Source organism: Leuciscus leuciscus (genome assembly GCF_965113295.1).
Source record: "Leuciscus leuciscus genome assembly, chromosome: 23".
NCBI classification, from domain to species: domain Eukaryota; kingdom Metazoa; phylum Chordata; class Actinopteri; order Cypriniformes; family Leuciscidae; genus Leuciscus; species Leuciscus leuciscus.
The window spans coordinates 32,633,715-32,661,201 of record NC_138747.1 but is presented as its reverse complement, the minus strand read 5'-3'; the positions used below and the strand labels follow the sequence as shown (position 1 = coordinate 32,661,201).

Genomic DNA, 27,487 nt, shown 5'->3' with positions numbered 1-27,487 from the left:
CACACACACACACCCACACCCACGTTTGTTTTGCTATACTTGTGAGGGTTAGGCGTAATAGTTTTTATACTGTACAAACTGTATATTCTGTCCCCCTACACTAACCCTACCCTACCCATCACACACACACACACACACACATTAACCCGACCCCAAACCTACCCATCACAGAAAACTTTTTGCATTTTTACATTTTTATTAAAACACTGTTTAGTATGTTTTTAAAGCCATTTTAAATACGAGGACTCAGGAAATGTCCTCATAAATCATGTTCACGTTGTAATACCAGTGTAATACCCATATCATTATACAAATTTCTGTCCTCATAAATCACATAAACACACACACACACACACACACACACACACACACACACACACACACACACACACACACACACACACACACACACACACACACACACACACACACACACACACACACACATTCCTATGTAAAGATACTGTATTAGACCAGAGAAACGATCAGCAGGAAGTAAATCTTCTGAATCTAGTGAGTGTTTCTGGCTCTCTTTCCGTCAAGCGGACTCACACAAACACCAGCTAGCAAAACACAGCGCGTCTCGAGGGTGTGGTGGCGTAGCGAGTGCCAGCTGTGGGCTGTTTTTCCTGGGATCGATGGATGAATGAATGAAGGCCCCATTCTGGCTCTATCTCCCTCTGTGACACATTTCCTGACCCACATATCAGGGGAAATGCAGTTTTAGGCGCTTTTCTTCCCAGAGGAAGGAGAAAAGGGTGGTTTGCCTAAAGGAAACATTAATCTAGAAGTGAAAGTTCTCTCATTATTTACTCAATCTTACATCTTTCAGATGAGCACAAAATCAGATGTTCAGCAGGATGTTTCAGGCAACGATGAACACGAGGCTACGGCTGCATGAGTTTGGAGAAAAATACAATTGTGATTGTTCTGATTAAAACTGCCATTGTAATTTAATAAGCAAATTTTTTTTTAAAAGGTACAGTTCTGCTGTTTTTGTATGTATGGCTTCACAATTTGGCCAAACATTTTGTGATTATACATCATTATGACTAAAATAATAATAATAAATATAGCTGCGAGCAGCAAATATCGGGGATCAGGCGGATTAAGGACTTTAAGCACATGCGTAAAAATAAATGTTTTATTTAGCAAGCCTGTTTCCATCTCAATCATAGATGGAAATAACCGTTTACAGCCAATAAAGGACATTTCTCAAAGGAAATATATGGATTTTAAGTTTTTTGACAGTTAATTCATTGTAATTCATGAATTAGACAGTTAAGTAATTCATTGGCGGACATGTTTTTTTGAGATACATCAATGTACGCATAAACAATCATGGCAGTTTGGACAAAGACACAGCATGCCAATTTTAAAGTCAATCGGACTATCGGTGAAGTAGTTATAGCCGTTTTCATGTTTTCTTGAGTCTACGCCTGACGGTTGAGGAGTTATGAGCCATTTCGTACTTTTGAGCACTGTAGCGCCGCCATCAGGCCGATCGGGGCGAGCCTTGGTGACATTGTAGACAGTGTGAGTACTACCCATAGACTGTAAAAAATATGGACAAAGCGTCTGTGACGTCACCCATAGACTTTCTGAAGAACGGGTTTGAAGCCGTTTATGGGGGGTATGGGCGGCGCCATCTTGGAAAATCTCGGGAAATCCTAACCCCGCCCACCTTCTGGCCAATCCATATATGGGTAAAAGGGCGGGCTTTGTGTGAGACTGGAACGGTGTCATTTTCGTGTGAAGAAAGCAACATAAACAACAATGGATGACATACAGCAGATCTTGTTCTTGCTTCCCGGCGTGTTTGTCACAAGAAGCCAAGCGCCGACATTAGGCGTTACTCGATAGCAAGTACGCAAAGTTCGGACTTAATTACCAAGTCCGACTCAGGAGAATGACTCCCGAGGACGCGAGTCCGGTTATTCTGCGTCACTCAGCTCGCTCTGCTACTCCGGTTATCTCTGTATGTATATTTTAGGCAACAATAAAACGAAATATGTTATAAAACACCACACTGCCTCTTTTCGTTTTAATTTAAAGAAATCTTAAACATTATAGCCACACAAATGTGGTTCAGGCAACGCGTAACATTATTGATTATATTCACTGCATATAACGTTAGCCTATTTATAACAAAACGAAATTTAAAACACAACCCTGCCTCTTTTCGTTTAAATATAATATAAAAATATTTGTACTAAACAACAGATGTTGCAGTAAACAACATTACAGATCATCTTCGTTGTATTAAAATTTTAAATGACAAAACTCAACCCAGTCACTTTTTGTTAAATTTCAGTTTTATCAATATTAGCCATTATAAAAGTATAAGTAAAAGGTACAAGAAGCTATACAAATAAAGCAAACAATTCAGTCAAACATACATACAAAGTCAGCGCTCTAGTCTAACCATACAACGGTAATTAAATAGCTTATAAAGTTATGAAACTTCACTTAGCCCTCAGCCAAAATGATTGGCCAGGGAACAAATTATAGATTCACGAGACCAAAGATCGCGCGTTAGATATACACAAGACGAATTATATCTCATGTTTAACCACTACAGAGACGACAGAGTCAGCGGCAAACGTCAGAACGACTAGCCGAGGAAAGGCTGTTCCAGGCGGGGTACATGAGCGCCGGGTGATCGTCTGGATCTCACAACCTGGATAACATTTTCATAAATCTTTATAAATAAACCACAGATTTGAGCTTTAAACAACTACATTCTCACCTGAAAAACTCTTAAAACTACATTTCATGATACAAAAACAGTAGAATTATATTTCGACTGTATATTAAAAAATGCCGCTTCTTATGTTGTCATTCTCCTTGGCGCAGCCTATGCTCGTTATCAGCTGTCAATCAAGCTGTCAATCAAAGTTAACCACGCCCTTATTTGTCATACCTTTTATATCTAAATACGATCTAAACTAACGAGTTAGAAAAAAATGCACCCCCCTCACAGTTGTCAGGCACTCGGAACCTATCGAAAAATACAATAAAAGTCCATGGGACCAACCTGTAAAAACATGAATTTATGCTGTGAAAACGGACATTTTAACATGGTGATCTATGGACATTTGCTCCCTTTTGGGACCTGCCCCTAGCGGATTTTAGATGTATTGCAGTTTTTCGCACTTCCGGGTAGGCTTCATTTTTCAGATTAGAAAGTTGCCGCTTGGTACTACCAGCCCTCAAAGTTTCAAGTCTCTACGACTTACGGTTTGTCTGCCCGATCACTTTTAGTGGAGAATTCTGATCCTTGGAAAATGTAACAATTACAATAGTGTTTCGACGCTACGCGCTTGAACCACTAATAATGTATAAGTCACAGTACACGCAGAGATGAGTTTGTATTTACAGTGAATCGAGATGCTGCAAACACCAGCGGATCACAAGCTGACACAGTTCATCACAGTTATTTAGTTAAATCGCAGCCTTTGCCATTTGATCATCACACTAAGCCATATAACAATTCCAGTTTTATTTTGGTTAATCGTGCCGTCCTACCAGGGGCTGCATTAACAAATTATAATAATAATGAAATAAAAAATAGTCCATACAACTCATGCAAAATATTTCAACCAAATATTGAACCACACACCCAAACTGAAGTCACTAGTCTCTGAAAACCACTGTAGAGCCAATACAGTTCCCGTTACAAAACATGAGATTCAATGACATTTGACATCATGATGTCCTTTTTTGTTTTAAGTGTATGTAAACATGAGGTTTGAGAAGTACAGCAGAGAAGTTTATCAGCCTTATTTCTGTGGAACGAATGAAGCCCAAACTATGCTTTGGTTGTTGTGGATGCACTAGGGTATACGAACAGTTACATAAATGTCAACATCAGCATAGAAAACACACATTATGAGCGGATGGCCAGAAAGAAAAGGATGAGATGGAACAACAACAACAGCAATATCAAGATACTGGAGACACAACAACAACATTTACAAGCGTTTGTGTGAAGCGACGCACACAGCTCCTGCTTCAGTGAGAACAAAGACACTTTTATTGCTCGTAACATCTGGAGGGAAAAGGCAGGGAAGAACATTTAGGCCGATACCGATAATTCTTTAAATCTGAAAGCCGATAACCGATATATTTGCCGATAAATCTAAATCCAAATTTGTATTTAATTTTTGAGGGCCTGATTACAAAAACAAAAGTCTCATCATTAAAATCCACGTCCCAAACACACATTTATAATAATGTTCTCATCATAATTTTATGTAGCCAATATGAAACCAAAACCAACGAAACCAAGTGCAAATCTGAAGCTGAAGGAAATAATACATTATTTATCGGCTTTAATATATCGGCCAATTCCGATATTGAGGCATCCCTAAGAAAGGTGAAGATACTAGACATAGATTAATGTTTCTGTTGAGCTCCTGTGTTTGCGAACACTATGAAATCAAGTTTACTTTGATTAAGTCTTTGCGTCTCGCTGTTCACATGCGCTAGTGTTCGCATCAGAACTTCACTTTGTTCTTTACACACCTAAATTTAATAATAAGTATCAGCAAAAGTAACAGCCGCTGCTTCCATCCAAAGTTCAGAATTCATCTTGCGTGCAAATTTGGAATATCGCATAAAACATTTGCGAGTAAAGCACAGATTCCATCCTATCCATTCATATCAGCAATAAAACTGTAAGTTTCTGCAATCAGGGGCCGGTTTCACAAAGCTATTTTAGACTGGTCTATAGTGTTAGACAAGTCTATAATGTGCTCATAGACTGGGCTAATGCAAGTTAGACTGTTTCACAAAAATAAAGACTGACTTAATTTAGACCAAAAACATTAGACACCTTCCCCCCAGGCTAACTTACCTCCCAGGCTAACTTCGGTCTAAGACACGTTACCCCCAGGCTAACTTAGGTCTAAGACGCCTTCCCCCCAGGCTAACTTACCCCCCAGACACCTTCCAACCCAAGCTAACTTAGGTCTAAGACACCTTACCCCCAGGCTAACTTAGGTCTAAGACACCTTACCCCCAGGCTAACTTACCCCCCCAGACACCTTACCCCCAGGCTAACTTACCCCCCAGACACCTTACCCCCAGGCTAACTTAGGTCTAAGACACCTTACCCCCAGGCTAACTTACCCCCCAGACACCTTACCCCCAGGCTAACTTACCCCCCAGACACCTTACCCCCAGGCTAACTTAGGTCTAAGACACCTTACCCCCAGGCTAACTTACCCCCCAGACACCTTACCCCCAGGCTAACTTAGGTCTAAGACACCTTACCCCCAGGCTAACTTACCCCCCCAGACACCTTACCCCCAGGATAACTTAGGTCTAAGACACCTTACCCCCAGGCTAACTTACCCCCCAGACACCTTACCCCCAGGCTAACTTAGGTCTAAGACACCTTACCCCCAGGCTAACTTACCCCCCAGACACCTTACCCCCAGGCTAACTTAGGTCTAAGACTCTGTTACCTTGGCAACCAGCAGTAACAATCAGTTACATTACAGACAGCCAAAAGAAAAGGGAAAATGGCTCATCATTTAAACATTTCTTCTTGTTACTACATTCTCCGCTAAATATCCCAAGTAAAATGTCCTTGTAACTGTTATACTCCTCCAACAAACATGTGTTCCGCTGGGGTAAACTGCACTGAGCGGCTGAACGCGCTTACTCGATCCGCCATGTTTTTTGTTTTGAAAAGTGTCTTATTTTACCCAGAATGCATTGCAGTGTAGTCCTACTTAAGATAGTCAGAGTCTTAAGTGCTCTGTGCAACGGTCTGATTTAGATGTCTATCTGAAGTCTGACTATCTACTACATCTAAGCCATAGTCAAAGTCTATCTGTGTGAAACCGGCCCCAGACTCTTGTCCCTCCATGATAAACGAGTGTGTCTCGAGCGTCAGACGAAACACAGTAAACGCTGTCATGTTCTCTGGCGTTCGGATGCTGGTGTTCGGGAACACACTCGTGTGAGACGCTTCTGGAGGGAATTAAACCAAATCATTCTGATCACACACTTTCAGAAACACCAAACCAACATTAGAGATGCTGCGACGCCATTGGTCCACTGGTTACTCCAGTTATTCAATCACAGGCGACACTGAGGCATCAAGGGATTTATTCGGTGACTGTGTTTCCATCGTAGTTTATATACATGTCTTCTTATCGGATAAAAAAAAGTATCCACCTCATTAGAGCACAAGTTTGGTTTAATGCACATTATTATGCACAACTTGGCAAATTTGAATGCAATATCTTAAAATTTGCATAAAAATAGGCAGATGGAAACGGATAATCGACTGAGCAAACATCACAAATAATATCCAATACAAGAGAGCAAATGATCAGTGGATCCGCACAACACTCGCTTCACGAATCCCTCACTGTAACGTATGGTTTGATGAGGCCAGGTGTGTTTCAGATGTGTGTGTCGTATCTGGAGGTGGAGCAGGTCGAAACACGCACACATACGTCCACACACACGTGTGTTTGCAGGTGCAGGTGAGTCTATCACAGCATCTCGGAGTGTGTTTGAGTCCAGTCGAGGGTGATAATCAAACGATAGACACAGAAACCCGACACAGGGCGTGTGTGTGCAAACACAAACCTGCCTCGTTTAATTACCAGTGTGACGAGCAGCCGCTGAAGTGTGGTCACACACACACACACACACACACACACACACACACACACACACACACACACACACACACACAAGACCTCCTTAAAGCCAGGATTGGAGAAAAAGATATTTTAATGAGAAAGACTGGAAGACTTTGAGGGCAAATCATTTGAAACCAGAGAGGAGGGTTTAGGGGAGATCAAACACAAGCTCTTGTTCCAGAGAATAACCCGTAACCGCAGAACGAGAGGCGATCCGGCTCGCACACACACTCCTGCACACTTCTGATCTGTGTTTGGGGGTTTTGATGTGCCGAGGAACACAAGATGAGCTCCAGTGGCTCTGAGTTCATCAGAAGAGCTCAGGAAGGTTCAGCTTCTGCCATGTTATATCAGATTCTTCTCGGTCACTGTATTAGTGATGAGAATGAAGTGTGTCGTCACGCTAACCTGTGCATGAACAGATCCTGCGGGCGTCTGACAGGAATCTATGGAAGCTTGTTTCTGCCACAGAGTGAAAAATAAAAAAAGGTAATTGCGACTTTTTAATCTCACAATTCTGACTTTTTATCTAATTACGTGATATAAAGTCAGAATTGCGTGAAATAAAGTCGCAATTGCAGGTTATAAAGTCTGAATTGTGAGATATAAAGTCCAATTCTAAGAAAAAAAAAAAAGACGGACTTTTTTTTTTTTTTTACCTCAGAATAGTTTATATCTCACAATTCTGACTTTTTATCTAATTGCGTGATATAAAGTCAGAATTGCGTGAAATAAAATCGCAATTGTGAAATGAAAAGTCGCAATTATCTTTTAAAATGTTTTATTCTGTGGTGGAAACAAGCTTCCATAGGAATTCGACATTTTTACACAAGGCAAAACATTTCCAATTTTAGCATCAGACTCAGGCCTCGTCCACATTAATACGCTTTCGTTTGAAAACGCATCTTTTCTCTCCGCTGTGGCCTTCCGTCGACACTGAGTTGACACCAACGTTATTATTAATGAACGAAATTGAACACATTTTCCAAAGTGGATAAATTTGAATCCATGAGACTAACTCGGACCTGTTGCGAAATCTGCATTTGGGAAATATTTTACTCTTATGCGAAATTTCCGATCTCATGGATTCCTATTAAAATCACTGCATTTCACCAGCAAAAATTCAACGAAGAATGGTAAACGTGAGCACACCTTAAAAAAAAAAAAAAAAAAAATCAGTATATTATAATGAATCTGTTAAGTTGACTCAACTAACAACTTCAGTTCATCTAACGAGTAACAGCTTTTTTTTTGTTGCTTTTTTTTATTGCTTTTCTAAAATTTATTAGAATTTAGGATTTAGAATTTTTCAATGCAAAGAGCTAAAAAACACATTTTAGCTTTATGTTTGATTTTCAAAGCCAAATACATGATATGGGTATTATTTGCTTTTAAAAAATAAACACAAACATATTTCCCTGAATATGTAAAAAATAAATAAAAATTAAGCGAAATTGCATGCTTGCAAAACATTGTTCAACGTAAAACTGTTTGGAAAGTTGGGACAACATTTGGACAAGTGTTTGACAGATACTTGAGTATCTAAGTATAAAACAACTTTTGTAAAGTTGAAACATTTTAAGAATATTCTCATCCAAAATAACAGACTCCTACTAAAAAAAAACTGTTCAAGCTACTTTATTTAAACTCTTTTCTATCTTTGTACAGTGATGTAAATGTCTCCACAATGTTTAATACTATGATCCCATCACTGACACTATGAACACCAGTAATAGCAAGCCTTGCTTTAGCAAACACCACTAATTACTGTGTGCGCTTGCTAAAGGCTAACTCACACCGCAGGGAAATGACAGATCTCAAACGAGCAATCATTTGTGGATGGTGTATATTCTTCATTTAAAACGTTATGTGGGCTGACAACAATCCATAATATGCAGTTTGCAATGACGACCCACAATAGGTGGAGATAATTAAACAGTCATGGTTTAAAACCTTTACCTTTATCTGTAACTAGCCTAAAAAAACCGTGGAAAAGCCGAACATGGGGACGATGCTATCTCTCGCTCCCATGCGTGCTGGAAGATTAGAAACAGTGATGTGTTCCCTAAAGGCTTCAGAGGAGATTACGGTTCTGTCGACTGCTGCCAGATCAGTTGTGCTCCATCTGGACCCGTGAGAAGAGATAAAACACACAACTTCCAGCCAGATCAGGAGCTATCAGTGCTCATCGCCTCACAATTGCTCAGGCCTCGTCCACACTGATACGCTTTCATTTGAAAACCCATGATTCTCTCTCTACGTTTGGTCTTCCGTCGACACTGAGACGGCGTTTTTATGAATGAAAACGAAGCTGTTTAAAAACGCAGTTTTCTCGTTGTAGTGTGGACTGTGAGAACGATGATGTAAGTTTAGTCATGTGACCAATAGATATTGATGTTTATAGCGGTATTGTGCCTGTTATCTGCTATTCACTCTCACTCTGTTGCTGAAATATGTGACTTCACACACTCTTCATATCACAGTCCTGCACAGATGACAGAATACACTCACATCTGCTGTCCTGTGGTGAAACATGAGCAGTTTTAGTGTTTTACACCAAACATATAATAGTGAGTGAGAGCGACCTGGGCCATCAGTGAATGAGGAGATAAAATGATCCTGTCAGAAGAATTGAGCGATAACTTTATTATTTATTTCTCCGTCTGTATCGTCTCAGTGAGCTTTAGCGAGGGTTTACACATGCGCAGTAAAGGTGAATTTAGCATTTTCAAGCGTTTTCCAAAAGTTTCACATCCGCACTGAAACGCCTGAAAACACTGGAAAACACCTGAAAACGCTGGAAAACACCTGAAAACGCTAGAAAACACCTGAAACACTGGAAAACACCTGAAAACGCTAGAAAACACCTGAAACACTGGAAAACACCTGAAAACGCCTGAAAACACCTGAAAACGCCTGAAAACACCTGAAAATGCCTGAAACACCTGAAAACACCTGAAAACGCCTGAAAACACCTGAAAACACTAGTGTGGATGGAGAACATTTCTAAATGAAAACGCCATTTTCAAATGTATCCGGATTAATGCAGGCCTTAATCACCGCTTCATTACTACAGCTCAGAAGTTTGATCCCAACTAACAGTGATCAGCTTATGCGATGTATAAAACCCCTGTAACGACAGCTTTCTGGAGCCAGATCATGAGGGATCTGAGAAGAAACACTGGAGGAAGTTTCTCCTGGTGATCGAGTAGAATTAAAGCACAGATACTAAAACAATTACCGAACCGAACCGTGACTTCTGTGTACCGCTACACCCCTAATCGCATGTTTCGGATAGTAAAGGTCCTTTCACACTGGACGCGATTTTGATGCACGAATAATTCGCGCGATGGTTTTATGTTTTGATCAGCTGTGTGTGTAATGAGTGCTTCCACACCGAACGCGAATGTGCTGCGGCGGAAACACGACTTTTATTTTTGTCGATTTTGTCGACAACATTTTTTTTGTCGATTTTTTTTTACTTTTGCTGCGACAGAAAAGGCTTCAGCCAATCACAAACTACAAGGACAACGATTTACATTTACATTTATGCATTTAGCACATAAACTATCTGACTATCTAACCCTAACCCTAACCTAACCCTAACCCACGCTTTTATCCAAAGCGACTTACATTGCGTTATCCTATACATTTATACATAGGTATGTGCAATCCCCTGGGATCGAACCCACAACCTTGCGTTGTTAACGCAATGCTCTTACCACTGAGCTACAGGAAAGACAATTTGAAAGACAATGTGATTTGAAAGACAATGTGTGGTGTAGCGTTGCCAACCAACTCTGTGATAGTTTTAGTCGTTGTATAGTCCTGTGCTGTGTAGGCTAGCAGACTAAACTACATCTGGGATAGAAAGCTAACACTATTATCGTCAAAGATACGTGTTTACTTTGAACATGTAACAAAATGTAGTGAGACTATTTAGGGCTGCTTTTAGTATACCATACATTATCTACAGTTTCTAGTCGAATGATTTTAACTTGATTTTAACTTGTTACTTAGTAACAGTTACTGTTTAGTTGAAGATGCAAGAAAACTGTGGAAAACCTCAGGGACACCTATGTGAGAAAGAGGAGAGAGGAAAAGGAAACTAAGAGTGGACATTAGCATTAGCATACTCCCCTTCAGACTCACTGCTCTGTAAGATTGGCTGCACCCAAAACCTTCTTCTCTGTCTTTTAAAGAAAATGAAAAGCTCGTCTTCACTGGATGATGATGATGATGAGGAAGTGTCCATGTTTTCTCAGCTTTTGGCGCGAAAGTTTTGGAATGTTGAAGCTCTGAACGTCACAGACGTCGCAAATTCGCGTCGCGGCCGATGTGAGTGGTTTTGACGCGAACTATTAGCTTTTTCGTTATGCGTCCGGTGTGAAAGAGCCTTGAGTGTTTAGCACATTATTTCTGCCATTAGTTGTCTGTACATCATGATGCTAACGACTGATATGTTGAGATTTGTTGGCACATCTGCAGGTGCTGAAGGCGGTTAATAATAAAGCAGACCTAGAAACACATTCACTCACACTAGAGAATGACTGTAATGTGATCGCCGCTCGCTATAGGAGACGATCAATCTTTAATGGCAGCTCTACTGTTATATATGGGTCATCAGGCCTGAACGGGTCACAGCAAACACTCGTGTTTCTGCACATCTTCTCTGACATGAAGAATCATCCATCATAGCAAACCAGCAGATTTAATCCTGAACGGCACATGACTGAACAGAAACCGTTCATTATGGCAAATAAAGTTTGATTTCAACTAGTCGAAGTAGCAGTGGCATATAAGCCACTAACCAGCTCATAATACATCATTTTGTGGATATCTTAAAGAAGATCCATGTCTCATTTTAGGATCAACCTACATTTTAGGTTTCCAGTGCCTTTTAATCCAACATAGATTAACACCGTGTCCTAACTACACACGACACGACGCCGCGATAAAGGGTATATTCTCCATGTTAATATAGTGTTTGTCCTGACCAGCCGCGACGGCGACACGCGATGATTCTATTTTAGAAATGGTTTCTATTTTTCTGCGATGTCGCGCTGGAACAACAAACACAAAGTGTGGCGATGATAATCTCAGGTGCTGTTTATGTGCTTTATTTAATGTTAAAAGCGTAAAATGTGACTCTGAATATCATTTAGTGCTCCAGCTTTGAAGCTGTAAAAGCAACAATGGATAATTCACCTCAGATCTTGAAATTAAACAAATGGAAACAAGAACGCTCAAAATGTGAACAAACAAGTGTATTATTTGACAAAGATTGTTTTAGTAACTCAGTAGCCTATGTGTTTTTTAAATGGTGTAATATTTGTGAATTTGATTATGTAGCGACTTATTAATTTTCTTGCGAGTGCCGTCAGGATGACTCTCTGGTGCTGTCACTCGCCGCGAGACTCCGCCCACACGCTGTTCTGATTGGCTGTGATTTTTGATTGACGTTGTGGCGTCTCTCAGTCGCGTCTCGTCTAGTGTGGACAGACACACTAGGCGTTTCTCAATGTCAAGGAAGGATCCTCGGAAGCCAGAATTTCGAGGATGCTACGTCATCGACATCCGTCGAAGGACTGTTCCAATGTCGAGGATCCTCGGAATTCCAACCAAGGACTGAGTCCTTCGTTCGGAAAATATCCCATATACAGGAAAGGATACATATGTGTATCCTTCGCGCTCTCAAATCACCCACAATCCTATGCGCGCAGCTTTCGGACGTTAGCGGCGTCGGAGCGATAACGGGGCAATATGCTTTCAAATGTACGTATATTTACGTTACCATATATAACCGTAGTACATATAAGTAAAGTTTAACGTTTAAATGCCAGTACAAATGACTACCGTATTGATATTACAAATTATACAAATATATACAAATTACGTCAATTGTTAGCTTGGTTGCCGTCACCGGCATTTCTTTTATAAATAACTAGTTAAGTTGTACAAAGTAATTTAACGTTAATATTATACCATTCACAGCGTTATTCATAGCTTTCTCGTCTTTTTTAACAGGGACCAAGGAACAAACGGAGGCGTTCGTACATCTCCGTGTAGAAAACAAGCAGCTGTTTACCGGCGGGAGAGACACCGCGGCGTGCAATATCCATATCAGCAAAAATGCTGTACAGCAACCAAACCAGTAGCAAACCAGTAGCACTTCCATTTTTGCAGCGCCGAAAGCGGACCTTTTCACTGACGTAATGACGCAATGACGTGCACTTGCTAGCCTGTTCCATTTACGTGTTCTCCGAATGCTAAAGAGGAGCCTCGCCTACCCTCTGAAGGAAATGAGGAAGTATCCTTGACATTGAGAAACAGCTACTGTGTGCCTGTCGCTGGAATCGTATCCCGTTGCGTGTAGTTAGGACACGGTGTCAGTCATACTTATCCATTTTCTTACGAGGGCCGTCAAGATTACTCTCTGGTGCCGCGAGACTCCGCCCACACGCTGTTCTGATTGGCTGTGATTTTTGATTGACGTTGTGCCGTCTCTGTCGCGTCGCGTCTAGTGTGGACATGGTGTCAGTCATATCAACATTCATGTTTTCATTCAATTTTAACGTTAGCATCAAACTGATCTCCTCCTCAAGCATAAAAACAGATTTAGTGGGTTAAAGTTATGTACTGAAGCGTTTTAAGCTTGCCATTGCACTGTACACTATAAAGCTGACTTCTATTAGGTTACATTAGTGTTGAGTTTTATCCACAGACTGGCCTACTTAAAATCAAATCAAGGTCAAAACCGGTTCCAAGAGCAGAAACAGAGGATAATCTAAACATTGGCCCGCAGACAGTAGAGCCATGAATGAGGAGCCATGTACTCGCTTGTAAGGAAGTTTAGGAGGTTTAAGCCTCTTGATGAAAGACAAATATGTTTAACTAAGCGTCGTTGTAAACATAACACAGCTGGCTTTACACTCGAGCACTGATGTGATCGCAACAACACACAGTTCAACAAAACACTTCTGAGAAACGACTCAAAGCTGGTCAATAGAGGTCGGACAATGTGGGTTTTTTAAAAGCTGAAGTAATGCTAATTTATTTCAAGGCTCATACTTGATTCTGATTGGTCAAACGGGTCATTATTCCTCGATAACAACCGGTGAACACAGAAACGCATCCGGGTCACTGAAGTCAGCAGCGCTATACACTCGCTAGGAACGCTTATTCTTCGTGGATGTTTTGCGTTTAGTGAGATAATAAATATTAAAACTCAATCCAATCAATATTTTGTACACAGTTATTTAATTATGCCATCCAGTATCGTGGACTCGCTCTCTCTTGTTTTATACAAACGCAGTGGCGGCCATTTTGTGACTATTGTTTTGTACACTGTTGGATTATAAGACACAAAACAGTTTAATCTCAATATCTCTTATCTCCATAATTATTTATGTGAAATAATTTAATTGAAATGCTGTGTAATAATTGTGATGACTCTATACTGTATCTCTTAAATATTTCCAAAGCATTATCTAAAGCCCTTGCATTCTTACTATCCTCCATTAAAGTTTGTATGTGTGTCTCTAATTCAGAAATCTTCCCCGTCTGTTTTTCTTCCGGGAACGAACACGTCACAATATTCCTCATTATAATAATTCATATGCAGAATAAGGGGGCGGGGTCTGGTTGAGTTAGTTAGTAGTGTGTTAAACTGGTGGTTATGGTAAGACCCGGGATATTTCCCAAACACACTCGAAGCGCTCGACCAATCACAACACACTGCTCCAGCCGACCAATCAGAGCACAGTGTGCTTTTCAGAAGGAGGGGCTTCATAGAGACAGGAAGTAAACAGAGCGTTACTGACAGACTGGGAAGAGAGGAGCCGCAAAAATGGAGAATATGAGGAGAATAATCAACATTCAAGCAGGAAAACCTGTTCTAGTAGAGCCTGAAACATCATCAAGACTGTAAAAGGGCATAATACGGCCTCTTTAAAGGACATTTTCAGTTATGATAGATCTTTTTTTTCTATACAAAGTCGCAAGATATTCTTGATGCATGACCGACAGCATCAGGAGTGTGTCTTTGATAACTCACTAGGTTTTGAAACAGAGACATAACATCCAGCCAACCTATTATTAAGATCTAAAACGACGTCTCTCCTCAGGTTAGGATGATGGATGTCTCTGTCAACATCTCTGACACGACATCAATCCTCGTATAAGTCTGAGAACAACTACATTAAAGAATCCCTGTCACACGCACAGCATTACAGATGATCTGCTCACTTTCACAGTTTATTTATTTTCATCACATTCAGGAATTATAGTCCATTTAAATGACATAGCGTCAACAACATCATTTTATAATGTGCAAAATGATCAAATTGTGTAAGCAAACACTATAAGAAATGTATTTTCAGCAAGTTACACAATCTTATTTACACATTATAATATCTTATGTTATGATTAATCTCCAACATATAGGTTGTGTTGGAGTGAAATGACCAGCTAATGAAGTTTTCTGTGTTGAACATTTTCATTTTAATGGCTTCATCAAATTTTAATAATCAAAAAGAATGTCTAATCTTTTGAATTCATAAAACATTAACAATTAAAAAATTTATAATTGTAATTTTTTTTTATTACTTTTGACAGTTTTTTTTAAACCATGTTTTATGATTTAATACAAATTTTATATCAAAATTGTATAAAAAATGTATGCATAAAACTTTAACACTGAAAAAAATTGGTGTAGTAACATTTTCACTCAGTTTTGATTGCTTGTAAATTTCACAAACAATTACAAAGAAACGACAGATATCATCGAATTAAACATGACATTTTCTTGTAAAACATACTCCAATATTCTTTGTTTTATTTACAACTTCGACAATCATGTTTTACAGTGAATTGAATTAATCTTTTAAATTGTAATCAAATAAAATTTGACCAAGTCCTTTCATGTTTTGGGAAACAAGGTCATGCATAACAGTTTATTTACTGTTTATTATTATTATATTCACACACACTCGTCCATATCTCCATTTGATTGAGTGTGCAGATCTACTTTAATTTTATTCATAAAAAATTCTGTGACATTCGACGTTATCCTGTAAATTCCTTTTTTACTGTAAAAAACTTTTTATGACTTGATTCCACGATACCGAATGTGTTTTCCATTAATATTAGTTAACAACACGTACTTACTACGGGGTTATGGTTAATTGTTTGTAATTATGCATAATGTACTGTTATTACTGTAGTAAGATCATGTAACGTGTAATAAAATACACTTTAACATAAAGTGTTTCTAAAAAAACCCCGCTTTCTCAGTGTTCAGTTTGGTAGTTTTGCTGGATGTTCTTGTGAATAAATGGTGTTTGCTGGAACGGGGAAGTGTGCAGTGTGTCTGACAGGTTTGTTTGGCACATCATAACGCCAGCAGAGGAACTGGAAACACACAATGCCATCTTTATCACGGTGATGGATGGCATCAGAAATGAAGGGCAGTGAATGTGAACGTGTGTGAGTAACACAGAGAGCCATTGTGTGGAGCGTCAGGAGAACTCCAGTGTCCATACATTACCAACTCCACAACCGCAGATAACAGGATCATTTACCAAACTTGAGGAAGAGCGCTGACGGGAAAAAGCCTCGTCGACATGGTGGAAACAGATGAAGACTCAGCATGTTGTGTTTTCGCACAAATGACTTTGCTTCTCAGCCAATCAGATTGTGTGTCCAGATCTAATTTTGTTCAATGAGGAGTTACATGAGTGTAAAGTAACCTAAATAAGCCATTCAATACCACAGTTTGCTCAACCGACAAAGAAAGTCATTTCAGAGATGAAGCAAGTTATAACATTTTGATGAAAGATTCCGGATTTAACTCTTTGCAAAAACACATATTGATGAATGGTGAACAAAGACCATGAATGTACACTAAAGTATCCCTATAATGCTATTATAATGGTTCCTAATGTTGTTTTGGCGTCTCCTACAACAGGTTCACATTCATCCAAGGTCAAAAACACTGTAATTCTCTCATAATCTCCACTGCAGCGTCAGCTCTTTCCTCTCAGTGTCTGAAACGCTTCCATCGGAGATTCAGTCTCTCTAAGCTCCGCCTCTCTGAGAGCTGCTCTGCTCTGATTGGTCAGAAAGCAAACGCTCATTATCATATCTGAATCTCAGCTCTTGATCACAGTGATACGAACAGTAATTATGGCGAGGGTTTCACCGTATCAATCTCATCAAAGTGGAAAACAGCGTCTTCTCGACACGAACCAAACTCTTCCAGTCTCAGATACACTACAGTGTTTGATGGCGGAGCTAAGAGACGCTGCTCAGCCAATCAACACCACAGGCTGGCATTATGCAAATTAGTTACAAACCTGCGACTGAATTACTAACGACTCGTTTCAGTTCAGAATCACTTCTTTCTTTTGGGAGACAAAAACTCTAACTTTAAAAAAATATATTGTGACGTGTTTGTTCTCGGAAGAAACTTAAGACTTTCAGGAGTTCAGAAACACTGACACTGATATAGAGAAGAACTGGAGCTTTTCATGATCAAACAGCAACACTACACACTAAACACAGATGAAGATGGAGAAAAGCAGAATATGCGCTCTACACTTATATCGCTTGAGCTCTTTCCCACGGAATAATAATAATAATATGTTTAATTTATATAGCGCCTTTCCCAAGCTCAAGGATGCTTCACAATAACAGTAAAGAACAAACAATCAGTTCATACATAATAAATGGACAAAAGACATTTGCCCAGTCCAAGAAATTAGCGTTTGCAGTTGCATATCGCAGTCCAATCGAATACAAACAGAAACACAAAGCAACACTATTCACAGACGGCACAGAAGGTTTGCAGATGAAGCAAAGGTCAGATGTAAAGGACTAACGGTACGTGAGGAAACAAGACAGGGACGCTGGTTTTAAATGTGTTTCTGCGAGACAGACAGTCAGAACACACAGGGTCTAAAGAGAGAAAGCCATGTGTAGGTCGAGCTGCTCTTCATTCACATCATCCACACACACACTCGTACACACACTCGTACACACACACACTCGTACAATCCTCCAGTGCATTAGTGGAAGACAGCAAATGTGACCCCCAAAAACTGCTTCCCAACCTACGCCTTCAGCATAAGAGTGTGTGTGTGTGTGTGTGTGTGTGTGTGTGTGTGTGTGTGTGTGTGTGTGTGTGTGTGTGTGAGAGAGAGAGAGTCAAGTGTCCACATATTATGACAGATAGAGAGGAGAGAAACTAGTGTTCATTTTGTCAGCTATTTTTACATTCAGTCTTAGTCTTAAGGCGCGTTCATACCAAGGACGATAACTCTAAAGAAAACGATAAAGATATAGTTCTATAAAATCATTCTCCATATTAAAGAATAGCAGAGTTCACACCACAGCCGTAACGATAAAGATATGAGGAACGATGTCGTTGGGATCATTTTCAGAAAGATTTTTTTTCCAGCTGTCAAACAGTTAAACACTGACAGCCAATCAGAATCCACTCGAATTTAAAGGGCTTGCGTATTTAAAACGGCAGACGACACTGTGGAGAAGTTAATCGCCGAGGTCCAGATAAATCCACCTCTGTTTGACAAGTCAAGCTCCTTTTCAAGAAAATGGATGCGGAAAACAATCGTTCATCCTCTCTGAACTGTGAGAAGTATTAACTTTACCTCGAGTATCCAGCGCTCGTTTCCACAACACTGTCTTGCTTTCTTTGAGGTTGCGGTGAAAAAGACTAGGGGTCCTATTTTAATGATCTGAAACGCGAGTATCAAACGCGAAACGCAAGTAACTTTGTGGGCGGGTCTTGAGTCATAAATGACTCTTGCGTTCGACCCAAATCTAAAATGTGTTGGTCTGAAGTAGCTTCATTACTCATAGGTGTGGTTTGGGCGTAACGTGAAATAAACCAATCAGAGCGTCATCTCACATTCCCTTTAAGAGCAGGCGCGCTTGTTCCATGGCGGATTGCTATTATAACGGCGGATTTGCCAGACGCACGCCAGGAGCGGTTCACAGCCGAGGAGACCGACGTTCTCGTCAGGGCCGTAAAACACAGAGAAGTGACATTGGGGATGGAGAAACACACACAAACTAGCTTCGGTTAAACAGGCGTATAATAATTTGGGTAAATGTGTAAGCTAGATTTATGCCTATTTTTCACATCTTCATGGACACCACAATGATTTCCCTCGTGTGGTAATATTTTTCCTTGTAATAATGTATGGTTTTCTAAAAATGTGAACTTCTGCTTCTGTGTAGATGAGAGAAGCAAAGTGTGTGTGTGTTGTGCACACGCTACATTATGGCCAAGCATGCGCCCTTAAAATAGCCTCTGAATAACGCGAAGAGAGGAGGCGTGTTCCGGCGCAAACGTTCCCTGGTGCTATTTTGCAGTTTCAGAAAACAATTCCGCCACAGACCAGGAGAAACCTCGTCTAAAGTCAGTGGCGGAATTGTTTTCTGAAACTGCAAAATAGCACCAGGGAACGTTTGCGCCGGAACACGCCTCCTCTCTTCGCTGAACCGCCCCCGGGAGCGCAAGTTCATTCCCTAATTTGGAGGGAAAAGTCGGCTGTGTGTCGGGTGCAAAATAGGAATGAAACATGCGTCGGTGTTATGATTGCTCTTTATCAATGTTATGAAGCATTAAAGTATTGTGGGTTTGGGACAACATGAGGGACAACATGAGGGTGAATACATGACAGAATTAAATTTTTTGGGTGAACTATCCCATGCGATATTACAGATTACAGCTGATTAAAACAGAAAGACAACATTAATTCACCATTAGCTCACAATATGAACAGTGTGCACTGCTCCGCACACTTTGACATAAAACACTTGTATATAAACATATAATCTCAATTCTTCTGGTCCATTCTGTTAAGAAACGCCTACGTTTTTATTTAGTGAACATCTTGTCACAGACGGAAGTCTATTGTGGAAGTAAAATGGGTTGTGAATGTTGTGAACTCTTGATTATCAGATCTAAACATGCTTAAAAAGTAATTCCTTCAGCCTAATTAACCATTCGTAAAGACTCGAGTGGTTTTCACTAGAGGTTATGACTATATTTGTCTACACATACAGTCAACAGATCCGAACTGCAGAATTATTAGGACTGTTTGATGGCCCAGATTTCCTCAAGGCTCCTCAGCTGATTGTCTGATGTTTGATTGGATGAAGTTGTTTATATCCACTGAGTTTCACAACAGCATCAGGAACAAGAGCACATTATTACGCCATTTCACCGACACACTCGTATCGTGCTCTTATAACAAAATAAAGCATGTTAAATCCAAAAATAAACTGCTAATTTCCATGAATAGAGTTCAAACCACGGCCCTGAAATGTGTTCATCAAACGGTCAGTGGAAGGAGGAGCTTAAACTTCAGAATGGGTTTATTTCTTTCCATTTGCAACCCTGTTACCTAAGTTTAACACGTCTAAATTATGATTGTTTTGTGTGTTTTCTAGTTATAAACATTAAATAAGTATAAGAATTATTACACAAGAAAATATAACAAAGATGCTGTAGAAATGTCCAAATTATGGTAATTGTGGGTGTTTAAATATTGCAAAAATAACAATTAGATTGTCAAAAGTATGACGTTCATCTATGATTTTAAGTGTTTTAATATATTTCAAGGTCTAAATCCCACATTTCCAGTGGGGATGTTGCTGTTATACAGATATTTTATGTGTTTATGCTAGATTAACTTGATAGATGAAATGCATCAAACCAGAAAAACACGATTTCTGCCTCTAATGCTTAAAAAAAATAAGATAATGGGACACAATCGTACCATATTCATGGAAAATGGCAAAGAAAATACAGAAAAGACTAAGATTATACACCCTAGTTTTCACAAAGTGTCCTTCTGAAAGCAGGAGTAATGAGAGATGTGTTTTTCCCCACACAAAAAACACACAAAACCACCACTTCCAAACTAGAAGTGGTACATTTCCATTCTTTCACAGCTTGCCATCAATCCTGAACACACACAAGTTAAAAATACAAGGCATCAACATGGGAATATAAAGTGCTTGACTGCAGATCCGACTGAAATGAATCTGAAGGTTTCAGACAATAAGCGTGGGCAAATGCAGGAGCACATATCCTCTCATTTTGGGTTTGCGCCTCTAAACCGCTCAGAACTGCTGATGTGGGACTTTCCCACAGTTTCAGTCTCCATGTTTGTCACTGGAGAGTCCCGACGAGGGACCGTTCCCAGAATCCGAACACTGTTCCTGGGTCAGTCTGGCTAGCTGGAGTTACACGACTGAGATCAGCGAAACTGTCCCTGGATCAGCCGTACACGGAGATATTTTTAAAACACATGATCTCCAGAGCAAGTAGAAGTGAAGTTGTGGGACAGGAGCCAGGAATAGCAAGAACAGATTGCATTATGGGTATTTTTCTTAACGGGAAGAATAAGAAATGTAGCATTTGGATGGCATTTGGGTTTTCTAAATGACGTCTGTGTTGCAATTGTTAAAGTTTCATATAACAATTCAGTCCAGGATTGGAGTTGCAGCGTCCTCTGCAAGTTTAAGGGAATCTAAGACCTTTCAGACTTTAAAGTCATTAAGACTTTTTAATGCAAATTAAAAAAAATGTAAATAAGACAAATGATGTAATAAATCAAAGACAAATAGTTATTAATTACTAGCACCACATCAATATATTCAGTTGAACTTGGGGATGCATGTAAAAAAAAAAGTGTTTTTCTTTCAGAATACAATAATTCTAGTGAAATAGATTAGAAAAGTTTAATAAAGAACTAAAAGGTAAAAAGTCAAGTTTCCCACAATACATTAAAAAGTTCATGAAAGAATAATATTTAATCACATTCATTGTTTATTGGTTACAACATCTAAATACATATTAATAAAGGACATTTTCTTGACTAATATTTTAGAGACTAAATATAAGATTTTAAGAGATTTAAAAAAAAATTAAAAAATAATAATCACTGTATAGAGTAGACGGTTCACTGAATTTGAAAGAGATTCAGAGAAATTAAATTGTTGATCTGATAATTTTGACATCAAAACCCAGCATCAGCTTTTAACTGTGGTTAGAATATTAATTAGTAAGTAAAATTAGTACGTTTATATTTACTTTAATTTATATTTTGGAGTAAGTAAATGTATTGTCATCTTTACACTGCATTAAGAATCTGAATCAGTGCATATATACCACAGATTTGATTAATACCAACATGTTTGAATGTTGATTCCTGCACACTAAATGAGAACGTTTAAAGTTTTATTTAAATGTAAATATTTTAAGTTTTTGAATATGTAATTTATTCAAAAAACATGATTTTTTTCTGATAATTCTGATAAATGCCTATAACAGTGTCACAATGTGGAGGAAATAGGAAAAAATAATAATTTTGGCTTGATTGCAACAAATGCTGTTTCTGCAGTGAGGAGGAACAGAATTCTTTATAGGACAATGAGCCCTTAAAGGTCAAAATATCCTCATTTCAGGAGCTTTGAAAGGTGGTTCTGACACCATTTGCCTTTCAGACCTGCAGCTCTACATCTGTACCTCAAAGCCAACCTTAAAGGGGCGGTTGATTATGATTTCACTTTTCTAACTTTAGTTAGTGTGTAATGTTGCTGTTTGATCATAAACAACATCTGCAAAGTTACAACACTCAAAGCTCAAAGCAAAGGGAGATATTTGCTTTTAAAGAAATCATTTTTTAAGGACTACAACAAACGGCTGGTAGAGACTACACCACATTCCTCCCAGGTTAGTGACATCACCAACACTAAAATTTACATAAACCCCGCCCCCTGAACACGATTTATAGATTATCAAGCCAGAATATGCTAATCAATGACTAGAAGATAACTACACATTAGCTTCATAAATACATCAACTAACCATTCAGAAACGTCCTGTTGCTTCTACATGTTGTCACTTCTTCTTGAGTCTCTCCATCATTGTCTGACTCCAGTTTGAACATAAAAGGCTAAAAGTTTTTGAAAATTTCAGTGCATGTGTGTGTGAGGTAAAAGGACACGAGCTGTTGAAGCTCCGCCCCCTGTGCCGGGAGCTGTAGCTCATTTGCATTTAAAGGAACAGACACAAAACAGTGCGTTTTTGCTCACCCTCAAAAAGTGACATTTTTAACACGCTATATAAAAATATCTGTGGGGTATTTTGAGCTAAAACTTCACATACACACTCTGGGGACATCAGAGACTTATTATACATCTTGAGAACAGGGCATTATACCACCCCTTTAAAAGAAGATCTCCTGTTTGTCCGTCAACAAATGTAAGACTTCCACAAATGGCATTTAGACATTGAGCATCAGTTGTGAACTCATCTCATATACCAAACCTTCTCACAGAACACAAATCTAACCTGGGAAGTGCAGTAATCGTTCAGTTACACTCACTAAACCAGTGAGGCTCTGCTGTTCCTTCACAACGTCATTTTCCAGACCCTTCACTCTCTCTGATCAACATCACGTCTTTCAAGAAGCAGCTGAAGACACACCTCTTCTGCAAGCTCTCAACACACACACACACACACACACACACACACACACACACACACACACACACACACACACACACGCACGCACACACACACACACACACACACACACACACACACACACACACACACACACACACTCACACACAGATGATAAAGTCTAACCTCGGCTGCCTGTGTCTCCTGATGGAGTAACGTCAAGCCGGTCAGATCCTCCAGGAACGAATGGGAAGAGTTGAAGACCTTCGCTAGGAACTGGAAACCATCTCGCTCATAATTCTCAAGAACCTGTCAAAAACAAACTGATGGTTAATCAATAGCCAGGGTTCCCACACCTCGGTGAACTTCAAATTCAAGTACATTTCAAGGACTTTCCAGGTCCAATACCCTCAAACTCAAGGACTTAATGTGGGACACATTTCAAGTGAGAGCAAGGTGACATCATGTCATGAACCGAAAACAGGTACAAAGGGTGTTGTTTTACACAACCATTGAGGAATTTTAACCGAAGTATATTACAAACTTTACCTGAAGACCCTAAAGAATCACACCAACTTGTGGAAAATGGGCATCCGACGTCCCCTTTAAAGGCGCAATATGTAGTTTTTCGCCACTAGAGGTCGCCTATTCAAAACAATAAATCCTGGATGGCTTGTGTTGCTAAATGGCATGCAATTAATTTTAAAAGATATTGTATGACGGAGAAAATGCTGCATTACTGTTACTAAAAATAAAGCTGCATCTGATTATGTTATGTTAGCCACTTGACAAACTAGTGGCACGCTAAAAACACGGTACTCGCGGAACATCAAGAAAACAAGCGATTCAAACAATAAGACTAACAGTGTTGAGCTATATAACAATTATTAGTTTCTGGTCTATAAATGTATCAAAACAGTTGTTCCCTTGTCTAATAAAATATATAATAAAAAAAAATACTACTAATAATAATAAAACAACATAATATATTAAAGGGATAGTTCACCCAAAAATGAAAATTCTGTCATCATTTACTCACCCTCAAGTTGTTTCAAACCTGTATGAATTTCTTTTTTCTGCTGAACACAAAAGAAGATATTTTGAAAAATGTCTGTAACCAAACAGTTGATGGACCCCATTGACTTCCATAGTATTTTTATTTTTTTACTACTATGGAAGTCAATGGGGTCCATCAACTGTTTGGTTACAGACATTTTTCAAAATATCTTCTTTTGTGTTCAGCAGAAAAAAGAAATTCATACAGGTTTGAAACAACTTGAGGGTGAGTAAATGATGACAGAATTTTCATTTTTGGGTGAACTATCCCTTTAAACCGTCTTTGGTGTTTCCATTGTTTCTGCTAAATAAACCGGAAATCGAGGGTAACGCAGGCATGATGTCACTGATAGGCGACACAATGTCCGTGTCCTGGTTAAAATTGCTTATTTCCCGGGATTCAAACATTCTTGGATACATCTGGGATAATGTAAGTACACAAATCAACAAAATATTTAACACTGTTCTAGTGGTTTTTGGATATTTTAATCCGAAAATCTTACATATTGTGCCTTTAAGTGATCAGTGCACTCATATTACTATAATTGTGAGAGGAGCAAAGCACAATATGGTGGAATAAGCCCCGCCTTCTAAATAAGAGAGCCAATCCATGTTTTTTTAACGGCAACACGCGAGCGTGCAATGGTTAAAGACGTCCATCTAGCGTAAATAATAATGAGCAATACATTTGTTACTGTATTTATTCATCTTTTTTTAATGTTAGTTAATAAAAATACAGCTGTTAATTGTTTGTTCATGTTAGTTCACAGTGCATTAACTAATGTTAACAAATATAACCTTTGATTTTAATAACGTATTAGTAAATTAAATTAATATTAACTAAGATTAATAAATGCTGAAGACGTATTGTTAATTCTTAGTTCATGTTAACTGAGGTAGTTAACTAATGTTAACCAATTAACCTAATTGTAAAGTGTTACTGAAACAATATTTATGGGACAGTTCATGTCAGAAATATGTTATTTAACATGCTTTTGAAATTTCAGTATTTCCCCATTCAAGTAGAGAGGAGGTGCAAATATGAACAGTTTTCCTTGAAAGATACTTAGGTTATAGTGTGTTTGACTCCAAACTTGCTGTAAACGCACTCATAACACATCGAACATAATGCTATTTATTTAGAAATTGACCGATTCAACGATTCGGGAAGCTCGTATACAGTTGGCTTGTTGGCCGGTGCACATCCAAACACAGTGATAACACAATCTGAAACTGCGGTCACATGCAGAGAGAGAGAGGCGGGCGAGAGACATCTGGCACCACTGTCTGTCAGGCTGAAACACTCGAGAAGCTTCTCACTCAGACACACACTCCTCAGACACACACTCCTCCACAATCACACTGGCTCCTTTCAGCTCGTTCTCAGAGGAGATTGAGTTTCTGCTAAAGCTGATGAATGAGTGGCACTGTTGCTTTCAGTGAACCAGACATGGATGAGTTGACTGACAGAGCGGGCGAGAGTAGACCGAAGCTCATCTGTCCAAACCCCATGAACTCGGATGCTTATTTAAAGAGAACCTACTATGCTTTTTTTACTTTCTTTAGTGTGTAATGTTGCTTTTTGAGCATGAAAACGCTCCAGTTATTCTCAGCAATGGTGTCGACTTATGAATTTACACATGGTTTGTCTTAAAGCATATTAAAAACACCACACAGACACATTAAAATCTGGATTTTCACCATAGGGAGTCTTTAAAGATTAAATGTCAGAAGTTATTGTAGGTTAACTAAAGGGTTTATCTTAAAAATAGACAGATTAGATTGAAAAATAGATTAACTGACTAATTGTAAAAATAGGCGATAGATTAATTGACTAATTGTAAAAATAGGCAATAGATTAATTGACTAATTGTAAAAATAGGCGATAGATTAATTGACTAATTGTAAAAATAGGCGATAGATTAACTGACAAATCGTAGGCGATAGATTAACTGACAAATCGTAAAAATAGGCGATAGATTAACTGACTAATCGTAAAAATAGGCGATAGACTAACTGACTAATCGTAAAAATAGGTGATAGATTAACTGACTAATCGTAAAAATAGGTGATAGACTAACTGACTAATCGTAAAAATAGTCGATAGACTAACTGACTAATCGTAAAAATAGTCGATAGACTAACTGACAAATCGTAAAAATAGGTGATAGATTAACTGACTAACCGTAAAAATAGTCGATAGACTAACTAACTAATCGTAAAAATAGTCGATAGACTAACTGACTAATCGTAAAAATAGGTGATAGATTAACTGACTAATCGTAAAAATAGGCGATAGATTAACTGACTAATAATAAAAAATAGGCGATAGATTAACTGACTAATCGTAAAAATAGTCGATAGATCAACTGACTAATCAGAAATAGTCGATAGATTAACTGACAAAACGTAAAAATAGGCGATAGATTAACTGACTAATCGTAAAATAGGCGATAGATTAACGAACTAAGCGTAAAATAGCCGATAGATTAACCGACTGACTAATCGTAAAATAGGCGATAGATTAACTGACTAATCGTAAAATAGGCGACAGACTAACTGACCAATCGTAAAATAGGCGACAGATTAACTGACCAATCGTAAAATAGGCGACAGATTAACTGACTAATTGTAAAAATAGGCAATAGATTAATTGACTAATTGTAAAAATAGGCAATAGATTAATTGACTAATTGTAAAAATAGGCGATAGATTAATTGACTAATTGTAAAAATAGGCGATAGATTAACTGACAAATCGTAGGCGATAGATTAACTGACTAATTGTAAAAATAGTTGATAGATCAACTGACTAATCATAAATAGTCGATAGATTAACTGACTAATCGTAAAATAGGCGATAGATTAACGGACTAAGCGTAAAATAGGCGATAGATTAACGGACTAAGCGTAAAATAGCCGATAGATTAACCGACTGACTAATCGTAAAATAGGCGATAGATTAACTGACAAATCGTAAAAATAGGCGATAGATTAACTGACTAATCGTAAAAATAGGCGATAGACTAACTGACTAATCGTAAAAATAGGTGATAGATTAACTGACTAATCGTAAAAATAGGCGATAGATTAACTGACAAATCGTAAAATAGGCGATAGATTAATTGACTAATTGTAAAAATAGGCGATAGATTAACTGACAAATCGTAGGCGATAGATTAACTGACAAATCGTAAAAATAGGCGATAGATTAACTGACTAATCGTAAAAATAGTCGATAGACTAACTGACTAATCGTAAAA

General features: G+C 38.7%; 1 protein-coding gene across 7 annotated transcripts in view; it reads right to left on the bottom strand.

Annotated features, from left to right (window-relative positions):
* Positions 1–27,487, bottom strand: part of atg7 (ATG7 autophagy related 7 homolog) — a 114,573-nt gene that overhangs the window by 13,156 nt on the left and 73,930 nt on the right. The window contains exons 19-20 of one of the 7 annotated variants that reach the window (XM_082156422.1): positions 23,281–23,478; positions 22,876–23,195 (exon numbers count right to left, since the gene is read on the bottom strand). In XM_082156422.1, coding sequence (XP_082012548.1) covers positions 23,124–23,195; positions 23,281–23,478 — 270 coding nt within the window. In that variant the 3' untranslated portion in view covers positions 22,876–23,123. Of the gene's footprint in view, positions 1–22,875; positions 23,196–23,246; positions 23,479–27,487 lie in introns of those variants that run through there. The other 6 variants (XM_082156423.1, XM_082156425.1, XM_082156424.1 and 3 more) reach the window with 6 other exon arrangements.